The 24414-nt window shown below is 38.4% G+C and overlaps 1 protein-coding gene across 1 annotated transcript in view; it reads right to left on the bottom strand.

The window, feature by feature from the left end:
- Positions 1-4957: 4957 nt before the first annotated feature.
- The window catches only part of bcam (basal cell adhesion molecule (Lutheran blood group)), a 51195-nt gene continuing 31738 nt past the window's right edge, over positions 4958-24414 (bottom strand). The window contains exons 2-16 of the mRNA XM_079241037.1: positions 20859-20983; positions 20452-20668; positions 18445-18518; positions 18249-18345; positions 17983-18165; positions 17194-17315; positions 16948-17092; positions 16314-16429; positions 13760-13901; positions 12173-12297; positions 11426-11567; positions 10672-10692; positions 7046-7322; positions 6772-6868; positions 4958-5033 (exon numbers count right to left, since the gene is read on the bottom strand). Of these exons, the coding sequence (XP_079097163.1) occupies positions 5031-5033; positions 6772-6868; positions 7046-7322; positions 10672-10692; positions 11426-11567; positions 12173-12297; positions 13760-13901; positions 16314-16429; positions 16948-17092; positions 17194-17315; positions 17983-18165; positions 18249-18345; positions 18445-18518; positions 20452-20668; positions 20859-20983 (1886 nt within the window). The 3' untranslated portion in view covers positions 4958-5030. The remainder of the gene's footprint in view (positions 5034-6771; positions 6869-7045; positions 7323-10671; positions 10693-11425; positions 11568-12172; positions 12298-13759; positions 13902-16313; positions 16430-16947; positions 17093-17193; positions 17316-17982; positions 18166-18248; positions 18346-18444; positions 18519-20451; positions 20669-20858; positions 20984-24414) is intronic.

Genomic DNA, 24414 nt, shown 5'->3' with positions numbered 1-24414 from the left:
AGAGGGAGATAAGCCGATCCTTCAACATGACCAGATTTTAACCATATGGAAAGATAAAGATCACAGAAATGATTTCTTTTTGAATCCAAATGAAAAAATGTGATTTATTCCATTATCTCTCCATTTCAGATCTACTCTGGGTTTCTCATATGCCTGATGTTTTTATCTGTGGTTTGCTTCCTGATTTGGAGTTGATGCTGCCTGCCAAATAAGGCTTTTTTCATGTTTACTTCAGACAATTTGTAAATGGTTCTGGTTAAATATAGTACTGACCTTGTGTTTTAAATATATCAACTAAATCTTGAAGTTGTCTTCAGCCTGGGAAAAATTCATCACCTTTAACCCCTGCAAAAAAAAAACTTTCACAGCACTACTTTCCAGTAACAGGAACTGGGAGCATCATACATAAACACACTTCCTAATCTCCCATTAGGCTTCTGCTTAAACACATCGGTTTTACATATTTATTGTTTATAATCATCTAAACTCTGCTGGAAAATTACCACCTACTTAGTCACACTTGCCTCTCATTCCCTCAGACACAGCACAAAATAAACAATTAAAATGAAAACACACCCAGCTGTGTCTTAATAAGCAAATATCCCACAGGTGTCCTCGCTCTCGCGACTGACACACACTCGCCGATGCTTGGATTGTGGGAGATCAGCCGCTTCTAGTCTTAATAGCAAGCTCGCTGATACAATCAATGAAACAATTCTGCCTTGCTGAGACAGATAACAGAAATACAGCAACTAAATGCAGGCTCACACAGGTACACGCACACACACGTTTGGACACACAAGTGCTAGTTCTCTGTTGTGTCAGATCCAGACAGTAAACACAGTCAGACCACACAGGATATTAAAGCTGAGGAGTGAACCAGATAAACACATTTATCACACGTTCTTTCATACTTTTATCTCTGTTGAACTTCTACACCCCCCCCCCAAATTCCCCACAGTCTGCAATTGTGTTATGTAGATTAATGTCATCTTAACAAAGAATCCTGTTTTTTCCCTTCATCACCAATCACTACTTTCATTTCCTCCCATCCTGACAGATCTCCTCCCTTTTTCCACCACCATAAATTTCCTCCCCTCCTCACATTTCTTCATTTTTACTGTCTCTGCATCAGTTATATTTTTCCTCTGATTTAACCAGCTGCTCCATTAATCCCTGCATATATGCTGCTCTCCTTGCCTCAGTGCTCTTGGGCCATATGAGCTTTCATTATGCATGATGATGGAACACATATTGTCAGCAAATCCTTGTCCAACCTGGATCCATCCCCACAGCACTGAGTATAAATAACAGTGTGTGTGTGTGTGTGTGTGTGTGTGTGTGTGTGTATAGTGAGCTGAAGCCAGGCCAAGTGTGAGCAAGTAAGCATCTGATGCAGGAGGCAACAGGAACAGAGTGGCTGTCATTCCTCAATAGGCTGACACAAAATGGCTAAATCAGTTTAAAGCTACTGTAACTAAACCCAGTGAAGGGAGCCGGAAGACTCCCGGTGGGGAGAGGAAAAGAGGAGGGAAGGAGGAAAGGACTTTGGGACGAATGACAGTAATCCCTCTCATTGTTAGGAAGACTGAAAAGCACTGATCCTCTCATGCTTTGGAAAACAAAGCATGAGAGGATCTCTCTCTCTCACTCACAGACCCAAACACACACTAACCCTTATACTCTTGATGCATATCACACACTTAAAGTTGGGAGTTTTCTCCGTTTATGTTTGCATTTCATACATTTATTCATATATATTTCCCACGTTGCAAAAGGTTTCCCTGCAGTCGAGGTTTTGTAAATGTTCAAAGCAGATAAAACGCAACCCTTCAATATTTAAATGAAAATCTAAATTCTTTAAAAATGATCCCTTGCACATTCGGAAGATGTTTCCTCTCATCTGAGACTCCAAATTTTTGCATGTCTTAACATTCCAGCGTGAAGCCCCAAAGATGCTGACATGTAAGCTCATGCTGTCATTTACATTATGAGCACAAGCTCTGTGTCCAGACACACTCCTGTGCTGCCTGCTTCCGTTTTTTACCACTTTGCCTTTGCAGATCGATTTTAGTGAGTCACATTGATGGGAGATGTTTAATTTCCTAATGGAAAGCCAGCAGCCTAGTGGGTGTGTGTCTCTCAATGACTCTGGGAGGCCTATAACCACACATAATGCTGCACAGACCTGCCAGCATAGTGGCACAAGGTTAGTGCATGCTTTTATGTAACATTGGAAGTGGAGCATGACCACTCAATTTGGAGGTTTTACATTTTTTTTTTTAAAAAATCATGTCTTTTGATTAATGGTTGGTTTGGACAAAAACATTTTTTATGATTATTGTTGCCTTTCATAAAAATAATCGTGACAAACTGTTACTGATGTACGCACAAAGCTGCAAAGCAATTTGCTGATGATTGATGGAACTAATTTTCGCACATAAAGGCAAAATGACAGAGCCCTGCATCATGAAGTCAGCAGTGAGAAAATCCATAAAGACGTCACTGATGCAAAACACGGGCTTCCTTCTTGTGTCTGTCCTGTCAGAACAAATCATGGGATCAATCAATGTGAGGGGAAATATTTACATAATATGGTTAAATCAAAGATATTAAAACTGGGTGCATGATGGGAATCAATTTAGATATCATCTTCTAGGAAGTGTCAGAAAGAAACACTTCAGGAGTGATTTGGTTTCCGGCATGTGAAGATTTAGGAAACGATGATTGATTGTGTGGATTTCAGCAAAATACAAAGCAAACTGTCAAGTTGTGATGATCATTCAAAAGAAAAAGATTTAACAGCAATGGATATGAATAAAATGCACGGCCTTTCTGGCAAAAAAATATGCTGCAGAGACAGAAATAAAAACACGGAGAGTGATGGGTTGTGATTGGTTTTCTTGAGTTTCTCTTTTCATTAGAAATTTCTACACAGCTGAAACAAAAGAAAAAGATACATCAACACACCACAGAGGTCACAAACAGTATACCACAAAATATACAGTATTCATTAAAAAGAGAGAAGTAAAGCACTGAGAATATCTCATTACAAAAAAATCAAAATCTAAAGTAATAAAAAATAAAAAAATCTCTCTTTTCTCAGCAAGTGGAAAAGCGTGGGGAAAAAAAAAACTCAGTAGTTCCGAAATGAAGATTCCCATTGCTAAAAAAAAACAACTTTTATACCACAACATTATTATATAAAACATGTAAAGAGCAGTTCTCCAAGTTCACTTATCCATCGTCACCTCTCATCACAACACACTAACTTTCTGCACATTTATGGCAAGATCCAAAATTACTGAAAAAAGAAGTCTTGTGAGCACAGATAGTGGTTTTACTGGACCTTCAAACATCAAGGCCATTGTTTCCAGTGTACAACAAAGTAAAAATGGCACGTTGGCCTGCTGACAGACTTTTATTTGGTGTATGGAAAGTGTCAAGGAGAAGAAAAAAATGCCAGGATTGTGCTCCTAAACACAGAAATGTTGCTGCTGTGACACTGAAAAAAAATCTCATTTGATTAAAAACAAAGAAAAGAAAAAAGAAAACCTACAAACTTGGGCCAAACCCCTCCCTGATCCCTCCCCAAACCCCCTCTTCCCAGCTTGTTCCAAAGCAGAGCAAACCTGTGCCAGAGATTACTCCTAACAGGTGGATCTGTGACGACTGCACTGCGGCCGCTGAGAGACCCAATTTGTTGTAATGGGAAAACAACATCACAGCAGGCTACAGTTTGAGATTGTCGGCTCTTTCGCCAAACACCACCAATTTTCCGGTGAAAGCTGGTGGTAATGGGTCTTGTGAGAGTGGTTTCTCCCTTTTCAGTCCCACTCCAGGTTTCGTCCCGTAGTGAAGATCTGAAAAAGCAGCATCAAGACTCTATCAGAAACAGTAGCCATGACAGCCAACGGGTGAGTGATCACAGCCACAGATCACAGCTTTACGCACAGCTCCTCCTGCTTGATCGACAAGAAAACCAGTGAATTTACAGAGAAAATAGAAGCCCAAAGACGAACAAGCAAAGCGACATAATGTACATGTGTGCTGGAAATGGCTACAATAAATTGGTACAACCATAAACTCTTGTGTGTTTGGTGGCTTTTCAAATGAATATGAGAAGAAAAAGCAAGCAATTTTAGAGAAAAGACTGAATACCTTGATTGTTCCTACTGAAAGCTACTTTGGGATATTTGAAAAACACAATATATATATATATATATATATATATATATATATATATATATATATATATATATATATATATATATATATATATATATATATATGGGGAAAAAAAACTTACAAGTAGCAAAAATAAAAAGAAGTCACTTTTAAGCCAAAAGAACATTTGAGACCCAAACAAACACTTTACAGCTGAACTGAATGGTGTGCTGCTAAAGCGAATCAATCAGTCAAAGCAGCCTGATGATATTTCCAGAAGAAAAGAAAGGATTTAAGTGCAGACTCCAAAACAGACAAGAGGTTCAATGGAATACATAAATGCAGATGCACCAATAGATATAAAAAACAAACAAAGAAAGGAAGGCAAAAACAACACTTTTTGTTGCACTTGGAGTCGACTGAAAGACTCAACCTTGCTTTTGACGTTTTTGTCAGGTTTCATTGTATGGCTCTGTTCTGCAGAGGAGTCTACCAAAGATTTGATTCTTTTTTAAAAAATAAGCTGCGTTCATGTCTTCCAGTAATGCTGCCTTTTGTTTTTGCACCTGTCATTTTAAGACCTGTAATAGTCGGAGATGGATGGAGTTCTTTAAAATCTCCGTTTATCAAAAAAGAAAATGTCTCCATCCAGCTGGACTGATCCAGATCATAAAACAAGCATGATGTGTACCTTAAAGCCACCAACATTAATCCATCTCCCTGCATCCCTTCATGTTGTCCCCTCAGTTTAATCCACTAAAAAAAAAAAAAAAAAAAACAACAACAAAAACCCCAGCCCTGTTGCTTTAAAAACCGCTCCTCTTCCCTTCATCCCTCTCCGCTACTTCCATCGTCTGGTTTCATCACTGAGAAAAAGACAGAAAAATACAGATTAATACAGTATGTGCAATGGAAAACAAGAAATAACAAACATTGTCTCAAAAACAGTATATTGATTTATCTAATAAACCTCAAAATAAACCACATTGTCATTAATGTCAAAATATATTTTCTCTGTATTTTCATATATATTCATGTTCCCACACACACACATATAACATTTCCCACCACTTTGTCTAATGTAGTAATACAGGTATTTAATGTTAAAAGTGAATATTGTTTAATATATTCAGTCTTTTCAGAGAATATCTGGCTTATTTGAGCAAGACAATGTTATGCTAGATTCTGCACAAATAACAGCAGGATATGTGTTTAACTGCATTCCAAACTGGTCACATTTACAGCATCAAACCCCCAGAATATTTTAACATGAAAAGGTGGCGCTGACGTATTAATGCATGAAGACGTGAGTATCCGGATACCTGTGGTCTCTGTACACCATAGGAAGAAGACAAAGTGTGAGATGAGGGCTGGGGTCTTTTCCGGTTATTTCTACTGATGTAACAACGCTTTGATCTGATGAGTGCAGACTGTGACGCTGATCGGAAAATTTGTATTCCTGATAAAACTAAACCAGTTTTCTTACAGAGAACGGTGGGTTTCAGATGATGGGATTTCACGTGTCTGGGTGGTGATATTAGACCTTAGACTACAGGACGGAGCAGCTGGAATGCTGAACGAATGAATCCAAGTGAAAATGGGAAGAAATTTTGCTTTCAAAGCAACAGAGGTATTCTTAGTGCAAAAACACTGAAACAGTAAACAGATCCACCTAAATGGTGCTGGTACCATAAATGGAACCATTTTTTTTTTTTAAAAATGAAAATGATGCAATTTCACATTTTCAAGTTGAACACAAATTTGGATGAGATGTAAATTATTGTACTCTGCTGTTTATTTATTTATTTATTTTTTAGCTGTAAATCATATATAAAATTGTTACAAAGCATCATATAGCAAGGCAATAAACAAAATAAATGTTTCCTCAAATGGAGACCTCATCATTTGCTTTCAAATCAAATATATTTGATTTGAATTTCCCCTCGGGGATGATAAAGTATCTTTGATTTGATTTGATATTTCCCCCCGTCTGGCTGCAGTTATATAGAAGACACTTTTTAGGCTGAAGCTTTTAACGTCATTTAATGTGACAGAAAAAAAGGGCCAGATATTCATGTAAAAAAAACAAACAAACAAGCAAAGTGTGTCTTAAATCTCCTTAAATTTTCTGAAATGTCATTCAGTTTTTGTCAGAAGTTCCCAGAAAGACTCACTAAAACTGGCTTTTAAAGTCAACTCGAATATGTCTCAATGAAAAAACTGCTCAAGGAATGTTTTAAACTTGTGGCGACATTTTCAGCCTCTTTCAGCTGTCAAGCGTCATGGTTTCCGCTGCAGAGAGCACTTTTTACAGATTGCTTTTTGGACTCCAACTCTCAGAGAGGCTGAGACGTCTGACGAGATTTCTGGTGACAGAGTCGTCCATGTTTGTTTTAAACTATAAAATGTCTTGCACAAGAAAGCCAGACTGGCATTACAAGACACATTTATGAACGCTGAAGACACTAAGGCCTCATACACTCCTGGAATAAAGAAGTTAACTTTAGTTTAACCAACAGTGTTGAGCTGTAATTTACTGATTAACTTCATCTGAGTCAGTGACCCTTGGTCATCCCCATCCCACCCAGATCCCACAGACCTAACCTGTTCTGTGGGCACTTTTTTAAGGAGACCAGCCTCTTCGTTGGGCTTGTCAGTCTTCATCTCCACCACGATGTTGCCACTTCGATCCGTGGTGGATCTGGACAGCAACAGAACAAAACAGGAGAGAAATCCAAAGAAAGTCATCGCCTGTACAGCAGGTTTGTGTGGGGCAATTTGAATGCGAAATCTCTTTATAAATCCCTCTTCTGATGTTACCAAACGATGTAAATATTCTTATTTATGCCATCAGTCTCCACTTTTCCCTTCTACTCACACTTCCTTCTTGTCCTTCTTGCTGCAGGGAAGACTGCTCTTCTTGCTCAGGAAGTAGATGATGGCCACCAGCAGCAGGAGCAGCAGGACACACACCACCACGGCCACTACCACCCCACTGGAGCCTCCCTGCTGCTTGTCAGCTACGGGACCCCAATGGAGGGACACATGGAGGGAAGGGAGGAGGGGGGGCGAATGATGGGATGGAGGGAATTTGGTGGGTAAGTGGGGAATGAGGGAGTTGAAGGTGGTGAGGAGGGAGGTGTGGAGGTTCAATCACAGTGGAGGAGGCAGGGGAGATGGAACAGGGAGTTTTTGATTTTCAAGGGGAGGGAGGCACCATCAGGGGGTGTTTGATTTGTGGGGTGGAAAAAGGGAGGAGTTAGACAAATGATTTAATATGAGGTGGGTTGAAAGGGTAGGATGGAGATGGATGAAAAGAGTTAATGGATGGGTGGGTGGGTGGGTGGGTGGAGAGGATAAGGGATGGGGATTGGGATGTGGGGTTAGTCTAATTTCTGAATGCAATGACCAAAATGTGATGGGACCCAATAACTGGGCCGGTATCCTCACATGTAACGCTAGACAGCTGACCAGAGCCAGGAAACAACACTGAACCTACTCACCCATGCACTTGTATTACTGTAATTGTGAGGACACGAGCGATAAACACTGCATTACATAACATTAAACTGCTAAGCAATATAAATCTTCTCACTGAATTATTTAACGTGTTTTCTTCCTGTTTTTCTCTGGTTTGATGGAGGCCTGAGTGATGGACTGCGTCTTAGCTGGGAGCTCTGACTTTTTGGCATCTCCTGTTGTTGCCTGGCAACCTCACAATAATAACAAGACTCCAGGAAAACATATGCAGCAACACTTCTGATTCTCTTAGAGGTTAAACTGACCTCAGCATGAGGTTAAAGTGAGCTTAGTTAACCTTCTCAAACAACCGGCTGTGGTATGAAACTCTCATTAAGCCCTCAGGTGTTTTGGTAGAGGAAGGAATCCTTTCTTGTTGTTATTATTTGGACCTGTTCCTTTTCATTAAGTCACATAAAAACAGTTATTTAAAATATGCTACATTTTTCTCTTTAAACGGAATTTAGGTTGCCCATCGAGAGTTTAAAATTTTCTCCATTTCTATCATATCTTTAGGAAATGAGCTGCACTTCAGGACATTTTCAGCTTGGATTGCAATCATAGCTTTATGTTTTTGATTGCAGGAATAATCAAAATACAGCAAATGTGATGACAAAAGGTGTCATACCGTATACAATTAGATAAAAAGTGTTGATTGTGATTATATTTAACCAGTTAAATGCCAACAGTCCTTCTGCATTATCTCAGTACTGACTGTTCCGATGAATGCTGAATTAATATTAATTTATCACCCGTTATGGCTAAATATCGGTCTTTTATTCAATATGAATCACAGAAAACCCTTTGCATTTAACCTCCGTATCAAGCTTATTACTTTTTATTTTAACCTTGATGTAAGCAGAGAAGTAAAGAAGAAAAACATTGTATTTACAATAAGTGGTCTGGCAAAAGGAACACAAGCTCCAGGAAATTGGGTTAGAGATAAAACAGATGCCTGTGTTGAACAGCCATCAAATGAGATTTATAGACAAATTCCACATTTTCTTTCCCCAAAACCATTTAATTGCTTCAATTTTATTGTGCAAATCCAGGGAACTTATATTTTGCAGTATTATTTTGATCTTTTATGAGATTTCTGAGCAATAAAACTAACAATTACTGGATAGATCATTTTACAATAAGTCCGAAAATACACTCGTGATTAATTTGGTAACTACTTAATTGTTTTTATTTAAATGGAAATCATTTTATTTGAATTAATTCAATTCTTTACAGCAAATTATTCTTTGACCACTTGAATTTAATGTCCTTTCAGCTCAAATTTCCTTAACAGGATAATAAATGTACATTATAAACAGTTATATCATATTATCTTGTATTGTATTGCATGGGATCATATCACATTGTATTGCTTTGTACATGTTCTGTTGTATCATTTTGCACTGCATTGCATCATATTGTGTTGTAATGTATCACATCACATCGTATCATATTGCATGGCACTTCATCGCATGGTATCGCATTACATGGTATCGCATCGCATCGCATTACATGGTATCGCATCGCATCGCATGGTATCGCATTACATGGTATCGCATCGCATTGCATTACATGGTATCGCATCGCGTTGTATCGCATTACATGGTATCGCATCGCATTGCATTACATGGTATCGCATCGCATCGCATGGTATCGCATTACATGGTATTGTACCGCATGTGTAGGAGCCATATTATAAGACATGAATGTCTGCGAATATGCTGATGTGTGCAGGCTTGATTGGCACTTGGGTGGAGGGTGTGTCACTTTGGGTGTGAACGCACACATTACAAATAGTTGCACTGACCTGAGCGCATCGTTTTGGCTGTAAGGATGCAGAAGTGGGGTGAGCTCGGGAGTAAACTTTTTGTTGACCACAGTTAGATGTTTTTGCTCTGCGTATTGTTTGTTCTTTGTAATTTATTTAAAGTAACTATAAAAATAAACAAACGCAATAAGGAGAACATACATCTTGGTGCGCGTCATCAATATCTCCCGTGTTTAGCCTGCAGCGGCTAAGTAGATAATGGCGTTGGACAGTCAGCCGCAACAGCATGTAATATAATTTTTATGTCATTTGTTGCTAGTTATTGGGGTTCCTCATTGGCACACAAGTTCCTCATTGGCAGCATTAATCTTTTCAGTTGTGACGGCGTAATTACAAAATTGTCTTTGTCCTCTCAACCACAGTAATACAAGTAGGCTACAGATACACAAAACATTACTAAACTTTGTGAACACAAATACATTGACCTGTGTGTGTACACGGACATAAATACACACACAGTAACTTACAGTTGGAGACAAACACTATACACATGTCAATAGGGTTAGCCATACAGACCTGACTTTAGTACAGGGTTTCCAGAGAGCAGCACTTTGAAAGAAAGAAAGTTTCTCAGTCCCATAGCATAGCAAAGCAGCAGTGAAAACATGCAGCACTGAGAGCATACACACAGAAAAAAGCCGGAGTCACACTATCTACAACACCCAGCAAGTGGAAACAGTAAAAGGGGAAAAAAAGTGAGAAACAAGAAAGCTGTTGGAAAGAAAGAAATGACCAAGAAGACACAGTAAAGAAACAAAGAGAAGAATGGCAGAAATAGAATAGAATAGAATCCTTTATTGTCCCCAAAGGGCCACAAAAACTTGTAGTAGCATCCACAAAATATAGGACAGACATCATACAAAGGTGACAAGAGAAGAAGGACAATATACAATATCCACAGTGTTCGGTAGCAAGAGGGCAAATATACAAGATGACAGTACAGCAGAGGAAGGTGTGTGTGCGTGTGTGTGTGTGTGTGTGTGTGTGTGTGTGTGTGTGTGTGTGTGTGTGCGTGTGTGTGTATGTGAGAGATAGATGGAAGGGCTGGGGCAAGAGGAGATGGATGGAGGGAGGGTTTCTAAATTATAGGATCTGTACAACAAAGAGTCCTGAGAGGAGAAGGGATGAGAAGAGGAGGAGGAAGGGGAAGGCTCTACCTTCAGATGAGTTCTCAATTGCTGCAAGAGAGGAGAAAAGCAGAGGAAAAGTCCGAGGTTAGAGTGCTGCAAAAGGCAAACTGGGACATGAAGTGACAGGCTGTTAATGAGTCTGGTGAGCTAACTAGATGCACAAATCAGACAGAGTGGCTGCATGCGTCAAGTCTTCTGTGTACATTCAACACAAATGACAGAAAAAGCACAAATAAGAGGCCCAATCACTGGAAGAAATGTGGCACGTTAACCCTTGCATTGCTTCAGCATCTGATTTTAACCAGTTTAGTCAATTCAAACCTGGCAAGTTAACGTTAATGCATTCATGAGTGATGCTAGCAACATGATGACAGCCTGAGCTGCTCTCAGACAGAGCTGCTCTCAGACATGACCAGGAGCCTTATGTGCATCATCTTTAGACAAAAGAAATGGCAAAAATGACTTCAGTGTATGTGCTTTTGTGCAGCATTCACATGAATAAATGGGTTGCCATTCTTTTGAATGCAGTTTGTTTTTCCACACATTCATGCAACTAGGTGCACATTTATCTGCTAGCTAATTTAATAGTATAAACCAACTAGTGTGGTGCCAATACCAAAAAAAATGTTTTAACTCTACAGTCTCATTTATTTGAAAAAAAAAAAAAACTGTGCAAAAGAAATTTGTTTCATCTAGTCCCAATACATCTAAAAAAAAAAACCTGGAGGTATAGGAGGAGGGATGGCAAAGTAGCCTTTTTGCTAATTTATTTCATACTTACCACGTGCAAGAGATATTGGAAAGTTCTTCTGTTCTTTTCCATAGCTGTTGGACACTTCACAGATTACTCCATTCTTCATGACATCAGCCGTGGCTTGCAGAGTCACAGAGCTCACCACCATGTTATCCTCCACTGAAATGGACTGGAAAGATCATGTGATGAAGAAAGAGCGAATTGTATCAATACAGGTTGTCAAACATATGTTTTAATTGAGGAACTTTTTTTGGTTATAACCATTTTGCATCTGTTTATATTTTTCTTAACAGTCCTCAGCATAACATTTTGGACAAAGCAGGGTAGATTAACTCCATTTTCCTCCATTTATTGCCAAAGCATCAGCTTCTGCGAATGGTCAGTCGTGCAAGTTAAAGTATCTCTGATCTTCCAAACATGATCTCTATGATTTGTCTCTGACATCTAGTTTTTCAAAAGGACCATGAAAGTTTTATCTCATTTATTTAATCTGAAGGTTTAATTATGAAGCTGAACTCCCGGTACAAGTTACTTTAAAGCGGCTATATGGGGAGATTTTCTCACACTGTTTTTCTCCTACAGCTTTTGAAGCTTCAAAGCAGTCCAACACGAAAATCTGACGTTATAATGATTCAGGCCTTAAATGTCACTTCTTTCCAATTGAAAACATAAGTCACGGCATCTTTAGCTTACTATGTGATTGTAAAGAAATGAAGAGGTAAAAATCAGATTAGTGTTTGTCTCTGAATGTCTTGGGTTTATTTGCAGGTTTACCTCTTTTCCTGAGGGTTTCCATGTGAACTGGGGGGTGGGGAAACCGTAGGCCGAGCAGTTGAGAGTCACCATGTCTCCTTCCTTCTTCACCACTCCAGGGGCAGGATCATTGATCTGTGGTTTTCCTGGACAGGGATTAATAAAGTAGTAGGTAAACAAAGTGATCACATATACTGGAAGTTAACAAAGGGGAAGGAAGCAGCATTCTGAGGTGTGTCTGAATACACCACCTCCTTCCTCTCACTCAAACAATACACTGCACACTTAATAGTATTATTTTTGTTTTTTGTGTAATTATGGTAGAGCAGAATGACTATGTTATGTAAAAATTATTTCTTGGGTTACAATGCAGCATAAGTTGCTGTCCAGCAGGAGCCAATATGAAACAGCTAAATGTTTCATAATGAAGGGTGAAACTATGCAAAACTATGCTAACCATAACTTCGCAATGAGGTCAAATTTGGCTTGATTAAACCTAATTTTTAGGATTTTTTTTTTCTAGGAGCAGATCGTACAGGATGAGGTTTACAGTTTTGCTTGAATTTATTTATTTGTTTCTTTTCAAAGTGACTGTAACTTTGGGTCATTAAAGAAAGAGCATAAATAATGTCTAAACTGCACGACAGAAGAACAAATATCAGCATCTGCAGTGGCAATCAGTCAAAATTAGTTGGGGAAAGAGAATTACCACATCGTATGCTGTCAATGCAATATTAGGCATTGCTTGTTGAGATGTAGCAACAGACAGCATCCTGTAAGGGAAGAGGTTCCATAAATGTTTACAACCTTATGTAGTATTGCTTTCAGCAAGGATTTGTCCCTGCTGTGGTTTCTTTGGTCACTAAATCTTTAAATCATGTTGTGCTCAAAAAAGGCAGCTCACAGCTGGAGGATCCTTGGTTAAGAACTAAGTTGGATGCTTTCTTTTTTCATGCGTAGTCAGTCTAGGTAGTCAAGTTTTCTTCTACAGTTCAAAGATGCACATAAACGGACAAATGGAAATGCTACATCATTCTTAAACTACTGATCTATTTGCATCTCTGCGGTTCTCTTTTTAAACCCAACCATTTTCCAAGCAAATTCCTTTATTTCTCCTGCCACCTGGCTTTTCAATACTAGTGGCAGTACTTAGTGTGAATTGTCATATGTTTTTTCTTTTAATGTTTTTAATCTATTTTAATCTAATTATTCCTGCTGTTGCACTTGTTACGTCACTGACGGCATAACTGCCACATTTTATGGTTGGGCCGTCTGCTGATGTGTCCTGTAAATTGACGTTGATGGATCTATGTGTTATGTGTATGTGGGTGAATAATGTCCTGTCCTTAGCTCGGATTCATGTCAGCATACTGAAATGCCACCTGGGGATAAATAAAGTTTCTGGATCTGAATGTTCCTGGCTTGCTATTAACATTTTATCTGTTGTCTTTGTACAGTTTCGGTTGTATAGTGGGTTTGAGAGATTTGCAAATTAGTGCATAACCTTTGGGGAAAGCTGTACAAGGTCCTCATGTGACTGATTGTTTCCTTCGTCTAGCAGGTCTGCGAATGAAACTGCATGAGTATCAATCTGGTGAGTATGTTTACCTTTTACAGTGAGGGTGACATTGCGCTGGGTTGTAAGTCCTGGCACAGACGGTACAGATCCAACACACAGATACTCTCCAGCATCTTTATACGTAACCTCTTTTTTGGAGAAAGAACTGCTTGTCTCAACAACCGAAGAGCCCTGGAAGAACACAAACACGCTGAAATTGTACCAGTATGACTCTCACTATCATCACGCTTTTCTGTCTTTTTCCTCTCTCTGCTTGAAAGTGAGTAGAATAACACTCCAAATATCTAGACTGAAGGCACACTGATGTGCTGGGAAAGCAGAACAGGAGTATTCACACACACTGTTTGACAGCTCAGTGATAACAGATCATCCTCAATGATAAACCTGTCTCTTGGAATTCTTCTACACTCCTTCTCACAGAAATCCTTCTTCTCAAGAACAATACATACTCTACCCAGTTTCTATCACACCCAGGAGACACAACAAAAGATACACAGGCTACAAAAACAGTCCTGACACTGCAGAAACACGGAGCACATAACGAGTGGAGAAGCAGGGATGAATACAAAACACATCAAGGGTATCAAGTGATGGGTATTTACGGTCTAAGAGTGTACTGAGATGCTTTAAATAGCCTTTAAGATAGCATAATCTTTTGGTTTGCTTGTAGACGATACAGCGTTTAAAAATATATATAACAATATAAGAAAATGTCCAAATACAAAGCTGCCAACATTTAGCTCATATTATATCATAGCACTAGCGCTGATAACTTAATGGTAAAACAACTATTACTATATGTGTGAATGCCCTGCGGACAGATGAAGTGTTTTCCTAATGCTTAGACAAAAATCTCATCAGGCACTTATTCTCTCCAAAGAAACTGGTTTAGAGCAGATATATATATATATATATATATATATATATATATATATATATATATATATATATATATATATATATATATATATATATATAATGTGTATATATATATATATATATATATATATATATATATATAGATAAAATATAGACAAAATATAAAATAAAATATAAATATAAAATATAGAAATATAAATATAAAATATAAAATATAAATATAAAATATAAAATATAGACAAAAATCTCATCAGGCACTTATTCTCTCCAAAGAAACTGGTTTAGAGCAGATATATATATATATATATATATATATATATATATATATATATATATATATATATATATATATATATATATATATATATATATATATATATATATATAATGTGTATATATATACATATATATATATATATATATATATATATATATATATATATATATATATATATATATATATATATATATATATATATATATATATATATACATAAAAACTTTTTGGGATGGTTATCTTATATTTGGTTTTCTGAAGTGACTACTAACTCAAATATTTCAAAATTGCACATCTGCATCACCAATGACTTGAAATGAGATTGTGCCCAAAAAAGGATCAGGAGAGGAAGTGTGAGCTTGGTTTGCTGTGTATGCTATTAGATAAGGCTCTCTGAAATAGTATTACTTATTCTGATAATAATCGGTAGTAATTTATATCCACATTTATACTTACAAATACAAAGCTGCAACGCACATCTGAACAGAATCAAACCAAACAGGAAAGTGAGGCTGAGTAGACTGGAAAGGTTCACTTCACCTCCAAAAAAGGCTGCTCTGAACAAGACTGTTCAGAAGATATTTGAAGTGTACTTTGAGTTTAATTCCCTGTGGCAATGTGACCATGGTACATCCCCGCATTCCATTAGACCCTCAGAACGAATGTTAACTTTTGAGGAATATGTCTCCTTGAATGCATTAAACATATAAAAGCAGGAAGTTGAAGGGTGCATTCACATCTGGATAGTCCGACAGACTCGGTCTGGTTGGGGACTAAGCTTAGTTGTAGGGGGATGTAACAATGCAGACCGAAATCGCATTCATGCTGCACTTTGGTCAAATGAGCCAAACCTTTACAATAATATATCCCCATTCCCACAAAAGGTGGCGCTGCTCTAGTATTTCACAAAAGAGAGGACAAGACCCGTGTGAAGAAGAAAAAGCTGTTTCTTCTACTTGCGAGCTAAACATGGAGCACAAAGCTATCGCTGTTTTGGGGGTTTTTATTTTGTCTTATGCAAGTATACTGCAGAAATACACTGCAACAATCACGGCAGTACGAACAAGACAGAGGACTCTTAATGTGATCGCGACCCACAATGCAATATCATGCCAAATGCAGGAAGGTTTTTTTTTTTTTGTTGGCTTCCTGTATTTGGTCTGCTTGAAATGGACCAAGACCTGCAATTTGTAGGTGGACTAAGTCCCTTTCTTTGATTCGAATCAGAATTCATTTGGCGCATTCACATTTCCGAAGCAGACTTTCCAAGCAAACGGACTCGGATTCTAATAAAAAAGGCTGATGTGAATGTGCCCTAAAACGATAAATCAAAAGGCAATATATTAATATCCTTCCAGATTTCTATTATATCAGCAGATGATGATGAAAAGAAATGGTAAAACGGTTCATAAAGTCACTAAACATACCTTTTTCCACTGAACTGTTGACGGGGCAGATGCGTGGACCTTACACTGCCACTCTACCTGTGTCCCATAGTCGACAACTTGAGGCTCCTCTGGGGTGATGCTCACAAGATCAATGTCTAACAGAGAGAAAACAAACAGCAGCTGAAGGAGAGCCTGAGATACAAGACTTTCTTTCTTTAAGGAGTTATAAGTGGTGTCACTTTAAATTAAAAAAAAAAAAAAAACTCCCCATCCCTTAAACAACCATGAAATAGGACTTTTAAAATGGCAGTATTGAGCAGAATATTGAATCTTTTGCAACTACAAAGATAATACGCTTACTCTGAAGTGAAGCCTATTTTGAAGCCCAAGTTAAGTCTTTTTCTACGCTATCACCTCTTAATGTGCATGATAAGATCAAATTAAGCTCTGTGGATGGGATAGCATTAAAGTAACAGATGAACTGTGAAAAATTGAAGTGGATATCGCCCTGCTGAAAGGATTCCATTAAAACCCATTCCATGCCAACCTCTTTAATTTTATGATTTTACTGATGAAAAGAATGACCCACTGTGAGGTTGAAACTGCACAAACACAAGGTAAATGGTTCTTTACGCATTTTAACTATGTTTTACTGTGTCTTTGGCTCACTCACAGTTGACTATGAGGTTGATGGTTCCTGTCAGTTCGGCGTCAGGGTCGGCTTCGAAGTCTTGGGCTTCGCAGAGGTACTCACCAGAGGCATCACGCTTGACAGATTTTATTGTGAAAACACTATTCTGAACAGTGTGAGTATCATCCTAAATATGGAAAGAAAGACTTTTTTGTGACAAGCTGGGATGCAAATAACAAAAGGAAACATAATTTTTTTTCATGTGCAGAAGTTTGTGTGTTTACGTACAGCTTTTTTAATTTCAAACAAAGGTTGGGGGTTTCCATCGGTCTCACATTTCATCTCAACAGTGTCCCCCTCCTTGATTGGGAGAGTGTTGAGTAGAGTAAAAGTTGTTTTCTTTGAGGGATCTAGGACAAGAACAGCCATAAAACAGGTGAATATTCCTTCTTTCTGTGTGTCAACATCCTTATTTAACTAAAAAAAATGAATCAGCAGCTGCATTGTTCCACTATGACTAAAATATCTAAGGCATTTGGAGGGATTAATTAGCAGTGCAAAAAATTTGATACAAGATTATTGTTATTTTATTACTAATCCAAAATAATGAGGATGTTATTTAATCTACAGGTTTAATTAGGCAACGTGAAAAAAAAAAGGTTTTGTTGGAGATTTTAAAACATAATTCTGTCCTTTTAATTAGAATAACAAGATGCCAAACTTGTGCCTAAGTAGTGCATTTGATCCAGCCATGGCTTTCCTGCTTGGGCAACTGGTGTTTAAGTGCAGTGCTTAGAAGGAAGATAGATGTGCAACTAAATAACTGTTTGCATATGGGCTGTAATTTCAGATAACATAGAATTTTTTTTCAAATGAACTGGATTTAATTCATAGATTGATGGTTTTCAGAGATCTTCAGTATTTTAGCTGTGCATGCTTAATATTTCTAAACAAAATCTGCTGTGTATCTTTGGTCTGGTAACTACAACAAACAGCAGTAATTTTCATTCCCAGGATTAATCCTAACACAAAGGTGATTCTCTCACTTTTCCTGTCTTTACATTCCAAACTACTCACAGTTGAGGTTGATTTTCATGGGGTCGGATTTCTTTTCTTCAATTTTGTCTTTCGGCAGCTTGTACTCCACCACACATTGGAACACAGAGTCCTTGTCGTTCCTGGTGGGCCGCATGTACAGGGTGCTCTTAATGGTATAGAGATCAGAATCCTCCTTGACCACAGAAAGAACCATGTAGGTGTCTGGCAGAGAGGAGAAAAGGTTATGAACTTGACTGGTTAGTTAACAGAAGAATATTAAGTTCCAGCTGCCAGAGCATGCATACCCTTCTTTCTGTCTTTTTCTTCAGGAATAGGTTTGTCGTCCTTGAACCAGATGATTCTTGGCTGTGGGTGTCCATTCTTCGCCTCACAAGTGCCAATCTGATTGTATGAGAAAATGAGAGTAATATAGACATATGAAGAAAAGTGAACTTCAGCCAACCTAATGTCATGTGACAACACGTGAAACAGCATTCAAACCTCTGAGCTGGTTGCTCCTCCCACTGAAATGGATTGAGTTGATGGCTTTGTGAGTATTGGCTTCTCAGGAGCAACTGAGATGAAATAAAAAAATTACATCATTACTATTCAGTGGAAGGATACTTTTACTCATAAATGTGATGCACAAGCAAACACAGTCACTAACTTTCCACATTCATAACCTAGCCCCCACACATTCCAACCTTTGCAATTAAGTATTGCTGTAAATAACCTCCTTCACGACATTCCACTGTGACCTGGTTCATTCAAGTCGATAAGGGTCACACCATAGAAAACTCCCACTTCCTCCTTCCTGGCTTACACACACAGCCACAGGTGTGAGCGTTCCTTCTTGTTTCTCTGCTTTATTCCCAAACTCTCTTGTCCAAGGTCATCTTATCGCTGCCTGCAGCTGTCGACTGCTTAGGTAAATAAACAGTAGATGGGTTGCTATTTCTCTTTCTGTTTCAATCATTCAGTCCTTAGTCACTGTCCAAATACCCCCTCCTCCGCTCCTACCATTTGACTATAATCTCATCTTTTGTTTTGCTGCTGTGTTGAGGAGGATGGACCACTTTTTTTCTGGAAGTGAAGTTTTTTAAAAGAACCTCTAGATGGAACAGTTTCAGGGGCTTAAACTGAGCGGTAGTCCACTTTCTAGATAAAGATTTCAGTCTCCATCACTTGTAGCTGCATCCTGAAGGACCACTACCAAGTCGAGGACACTCCAAAGTCTGAGGTTGAGCCAAGTGGGTGGGACTGGGACTGAGCTTTTGTCTTCTTTTCGTTGACTACTCATGAATTTGAAGTGATTCCCTTCCTAAATACAGCAAACCCTATAACAAATACATTGCAAACACACTTATTCTTACTTTGTTAACATTTTGGACTAGTTTTCTACAAATCTAACTCTTCTGTTCTTTTTTGTTTCATTTTGGGGGTTTTTGTATACTGTGACTTTACTCCATGTAAATACTATTTATCCTCTGTTATAAGCTTCCTGAGGAATAGAAATGAAGCAATTGCTGCTGCAGCTGAACAATCAGGAGGCCTCATAACTCAGTCCCATTAAGTTCAGGCAGTACAGACACACCATAATTCACCCTCAATAAGTCAAGTGGTCCAACGTGCACAAGGAATAATTGCTGGTTTGTTGGACAGGTTGTTTTCTTAGCAGTGTGGGCCTTATGTGTATCAGAGAAGGCCTTTGTAAAATGTCACTTCTTTGAGGTATTGTCCAACACTGACTGGTCCATTCACAATAAATAGCTCATTTACGAGTTTCCTTTAAACATTGGTGCCTCTGGGGCGTAAATGCTAAGGGATAACTTTCAGGCTGTTTTTCAACAGGAAGCATGACTAAAGATATGGTTGTTTTGCTTTTGTCTAAACACAAATCTCCCCTCTGCACAGAGACTGACAATTCAATCCGAAATGCAAATGAACCCTGCTTATTTTTGGTGTGTCTACTGTGGGAGGCGAAACGACACGGCAGTCTGCACCACGGTCCCCCGTCAACATCTTAGTGATAAATCTGGACTCTTATTAAGGAGAGATATATGAGACATGACAAGTGTGATTGAACTATTCACCAATTATGTCAAGGGTGATTAGATTTTGGTTAATTGACCTCTGGGGAACTTGTCAAAACAAACTGGTATCCCCCGACTTTAGAGAAGGCTTCAAAGAAAAGCTATGAACTAAGTCTTCTATTTTCTTCTGACAGATGCAGACAGTATTTAGAAATTTTAATAAATTTCCTTAAAATATTTATTGTGGTGTTTGTGTGAGCACATATAAAAGACTATCAGGAGCATCCATTAAGTGTATGAACACACACGTATGCCACACAGATGGAAGTCATAAACCTTTGATGGCAGAAGCAGCAACAAATCAAACCTTAAATCCCAACCAGGCACTATAGGAAAAGTTGTGTCTGTGTGTGTTTCTGTGAAGGCCTTTTTTTTTTTTAACCTCAACATTGCTTTAAACATATAACTGACTTACAGAAGACTTTAAGAACGGTGGAGGCATCTTTAACTCCCTCAACACCAGCATTGACCTGGCAGTTAAAGACACGGTCGTCTGAGGGTTTAACGTCGGTGATGGTCAAAGTGAAGTCCGCTCCCATAGCGACCCGGCCAGTCAGAATAGTGTCTTTGTCAAGAGTTTTCTCCCCAGACCTGGAGTGGTAAGCCACACGAATCCTGTTTCCCTGGTACTCCTGGAATAAAGAGTTGGGGAAAACATGAGGCATAGCAGGTGAAGGCAAGGAAAGGGACAAAGCTACAAAAATTACAGGACCAAAAACATTATTTTTAATTAATTCATTCTAAAACTGTCAATTCTCAAACTAAATTGCAGTGTACAAATTTTCTGAGGGGAATGAAAATGTGTTATTGGGGATTACTTACATAGAACCATTCAACAAAGGTTGAGGGTGAGTCTGTGCCAGTGTATGTGCAGGGCAGTTTGGCTGTCTCTCCCTTCATCACTTCCTCTTTATTAGAAACTTTCACGACAATAGCCCCACTGCAAGCTGTAGAAATGAAGACACAAGAGCATGGGGATGAATAAGATTGAAAACTTGAGATGAAACGACTCCCTGAAGGGAAAGTGCAGATATTATAGGGATTGATATTAACATTGTAAGTAATAAAGTTGCATTAAAAAAAATTGTTCTGTGTCTTAAAGAGCAGCAGACAGGGAAATATTAAAAAATAAAACAACGATGAGTACAAATTGCCTGCGTGCACTTCTATCAAAAGCCTGCGTGTTTGTTTAATACACTACAGACTTCCGAATGTTTCAAGAGTGTGTTATGAGAACTGGGGACCGCCATGTGGTGGCCATGAGACACTGTATATACACTGGAGAACACCTTTTCCTGCCATGCCTAAGGCAGTCTGCCCCCATCACTCCTCACACCCCCATCAGCACCAACAGGCAGCAGTCTATGATTACCCGATGTCATAGCACAGTACCTCCCAGGATATACACACACACAGCTACAGCACACACATTTATCAATGCAAAGTTGAAGCCCCCTCCAAATGCACAATACAGTAAACACACATACAGGCGTAGAATTCAACAGATGAAAAATGACACCAGGGTAATGCAAGAAGGTCGACCACACATGTTCAGCTATACAGATGTATGCTTGCTACAGAATAATACAAACACTCTCTACCAGTGAAACATTCTCATCAATGTAGATCATTGTTGAAATAAAATAAAAATCCACCTAAAATCTATTACGCTGGACGACAAGCAGTTAATATATTTTCAAAGGCATCAGGTCTCAGATATTAAAAGAAATTTCTACAACACTTCTGAAATTGTTGGCCAAGCTGCGTTTCAAGACTGCAGCAGAACTCAAAAGTGGCAAAATCCACATGCTGTTTAGGCACCCAAAAAGAATCTACAGGGCCTTTGTGACTGGCACTGCCAGAGCTTCCCATTCAAAAGAGACATTAAGATGCACCCAGTGTTCAAGATTTCTATGCGATAGTATGCAACTAGACTAATAAATAATTCCAGGATTAGTTCACGTGGAGAAAGGAATATTGTAACACTCTCTGTGCACCTATAGATAAACAATGCACCAACTAGACAACATTACTTTTGAGGGGAGACTGGGAAAGAGGGAGTTGGAGAATGGAGAGGTGGAGGAAGGCAAAGAGTTCCATTTCTGCAAATGAAGTCAGTGCAGAGTACAGTAGCATAAATCTGCTGTCATGGTAAGACACGGTGACACTTGAGTTCACTGAGTGTGAGGTTTTAATGAATCAAAACAAAGGCTAACTGCTGTGAAAAGTCAAGTGTTATTTTATTTATACTGCTGAAGTGGTTGATTCAAATTTAGCCAGGAATGGGAAACCCAAATTTATTATAAAATGAAGTGCTTTTACAACAGAACAGTGAAAAGCCACTTAACAAAGCTCCCAAAAACAGTATCATTATATATAAAGCAATCAAGACAAGTTAATATTCCAGCTGGGGACATATATGTATACTGCTAATGAACAACATGGCCCCTTCATTCTGTATGATAACGTAAATAAATCATAACGTCAATTTCTTGGCTACAAATTCGAGAGCTGAATAATTTATTTGTTGTGAAAAACTGCCAAGAGTGGGGAGGATGGACTTCTGGGAATCACAGATGTTTGACAGGCAAGGTTTAATAACAAGGCTGAGAAATGCAGACGGGTAAGATGAAAGAGAGTTCGCTCAAAACGTCTAAAGTGAGATAAGAGGAGCTGAGCAATGGCCACCTTGTTATCAGGCTACTGAGGAGAGGGAGCAAAGGATGTAAGGGGAAGACAGAGGACACAACTGAAGAAAGAGTTATAGGGTGAGCTGTCGAAACTATACACTGTGGTTGTGGTGTGGCTATTGAGACACATTCTGTCAGGGTCAGATGCTGTGATTCACCACAATCCACACACTGGACAGGGGTCATATTGCAAATCAGTGAAGAACTTGCAATTGATGAACAGGTCTCATGTCTGTCCAGTTTTTTTTTTTTATTCTTTCACTTCCTCCATATTTACTTTTTCACTTCCCTAAGCCAGTCCACCACCCCCCCCCCCCCCCCCACCCCCCCCTTTCCCCTCCCTTCTCCCAAAATATTTAGTTATTTGTTTTCATTGTCAAATTTGGAGAATTGGAAAACCAACATGGACGCCGCTGTGATCCCCTGTGTTTTGCTTAAGACTACAGATGCTAACATGTTAGCAACAGTTCCTGATGTTAGCCGAGAGATTACTTGGAGTTTTGGACATGACTGCATTTTGTAAACTTAACCACTGTGGTGAAGTTACAAAGCACAATATTTAACTCTCATTTATGTACAATTAAACAAGTACATTGATTGACGCTTGGTTTCATTCAACCTTGTTTTGTTGGGCAGCCATCTTTACTTGTAAACACTAGTAAACTGCTAGTAAACTAGTAAATGTGGGTCTGCTCCCACTTTTCCAGTCAGATTTCAGAACCAACCAACCAACCATCATACCAACATAACTTTTACAAGATGAATTTCATGTTTTGCATGTGGAAAAAAGATGAAGCCCAGCAATAAATCCTGTTTTAGTCCCAAAGCAGAATGGAAAACAAGACAAAGAAATGGGGAAGAATGTGAATGAAGCGCTGTGCTTTCAAACAGCACTAAGAGTCTAGGTCTCCTGTTAAGTGATGCATGGGAAAAACACACACATGAAATGAAGAGAGTTTCTGGCATATACACATGGAGAGCTCAAGCCTTTGATTATGGAAGTAGATTTCTCTTCATTCTCAGCACGACTCTGTGGATATTCTTGGGCTTTCAGTAAAAATACCTCTAACAACTATCCCAGGTATTTCCATCTTATTGAAAGAATTGATCATGATTATTTTAGTTTTCTAGTGACTTTTCATTTAGTTTGCAATCAGGGAGAAAGTTTAATGTGTCCAGATATGACACAAATGAATAAATGAGGATTTTACATGAAATAATACAAGGCAATATGATGCGATAAGATAAAATGTGATGATATACTACGATGCAATTGGATATGAGTAGAATTTCATGTGGAAAAGAGTTCCATCTTTTCTTGGTTAAAAAATGCCTTTTTAAAAAACACAACAGCTGTGTGTATCAAGACAATTTCACAACTAATTAAAAAAAATAAGTTTCTTTGCTGATTATTCAAAGATGTTGACAAAGCACTCACATTTAGCATCTGCTGACTTCTAAGTTTAAGCAGTGAAACTCACAGCTTGGTGATCATAATTCAGTTCCTGTGGAAACAGAAACATCTGTTTTATTCTTGCATCACATATGAAGTATAGTTTTTTTTTTAACCAGTGATGCAAATTTTCCAAACATAACCGGATTAAAATTGCTGAACTCTCACTGTTAAAGCAGCGAAATACCTTTTTTTTTTGTTATTCTAAGTAATTTTTGTAAACCATTATCAGTCA

The sequence above is a fragment of the Telmatherina bonti genome, assembly GCF_933228915.1.
Source record: "Telmatherina bonti genome assembly, chromosome: 5".
Taxonomy (NCBI): domain Eukaryota; kingdom Metazoa; phylum Chordata; class Actinopteri; order Atheriniformes; family Telmatherinidae; genus Telmatherina; species Telmatherina bonti.
This window is presented reverse-complemented; position numbering and strand designations above follow the sequence as displayed.